Source organism: Penaeus monodon, chromosome 28 (assembly GCF_015228065.2).
Source record: "Penaeus monodon isolate SGIC_2016 chromosome 28, NSTDA_Pmon_1, whole genome shotgun sequence".
Taxonomy (NCBI): Eukaryota; Metazoa; Arthropoda; class Malacostraca; order Decapoda; family Penaeidae; genus Penaeus; species Penaeus monodon.
Window position 1 is genome coordinate 28625651 of NC_051413.1, and position 524 is coordinate 28626174.

The window sequence follows — 524 nt, forward strand, 5'->3', positions numbered from 1 at the left end:
TGGACATGGTGGTCATGGCGGAGGATATGGGCATGGAGGTGGACACGGCGGTGGATACGGACACGGAGGCCATGGGCACGGAGGTGGATATGGAGTAGGCGGCATCTCGAACAGTAATTTCAACCTGGCAGGTCCTAAGGGTGGATATGGCCATGGGGGTGGCCACGGTGGTGGATACGGCCATGGAGGTGGCCACGGAGGTGGATATGGTCATGGTGGCGGCCACGGAGGTGGATATGGTCATGGAGGCGGCCACGGCGGATATGGCCACTAACATCAAACTCTAGGATTAGGTTATATATTTTGAGCTATTACCTCAGATTTCTTAACTAATGTAACATGTTCCAGATAGTCATAAATGTATATAAAATAAATTGACGTAAGATTTACACTTATAACTATGCTTTATATTATTCCTTACTTGTTAAATATAACACATAATCCCCTTTTGATATACCATCAGCTGTCTTTGTTTGACACTGGTGTTTTTTCCTCTCTTTTTCACTTTTGACAAACTTTGTGTT

The 524-nt window shown here is 45.4% G+C and overlaps 1 protein-coding gene across 1 annotated transcript in view; it reads left to right on the forward strand.

The window, feature by feature from the left end:
* The window catches only part of LOC119591158 (glycine-rich cell wall structural protein 1.8-like), a 742-nt gene extending 402 nt beyond the window's left edge, over positions 1-340 (forward strand). Inside the window, exon 2 of the mRNA XM_037939868.1 lies at positions 1-340. Coding sequence (XP_037795796.1) covers positions 1-274 — 274 coding nt within the window. The 3' untranslated portion in view covers positions 275-340.
* Positions 341-524: the final 184 nt, after the last annotated feature.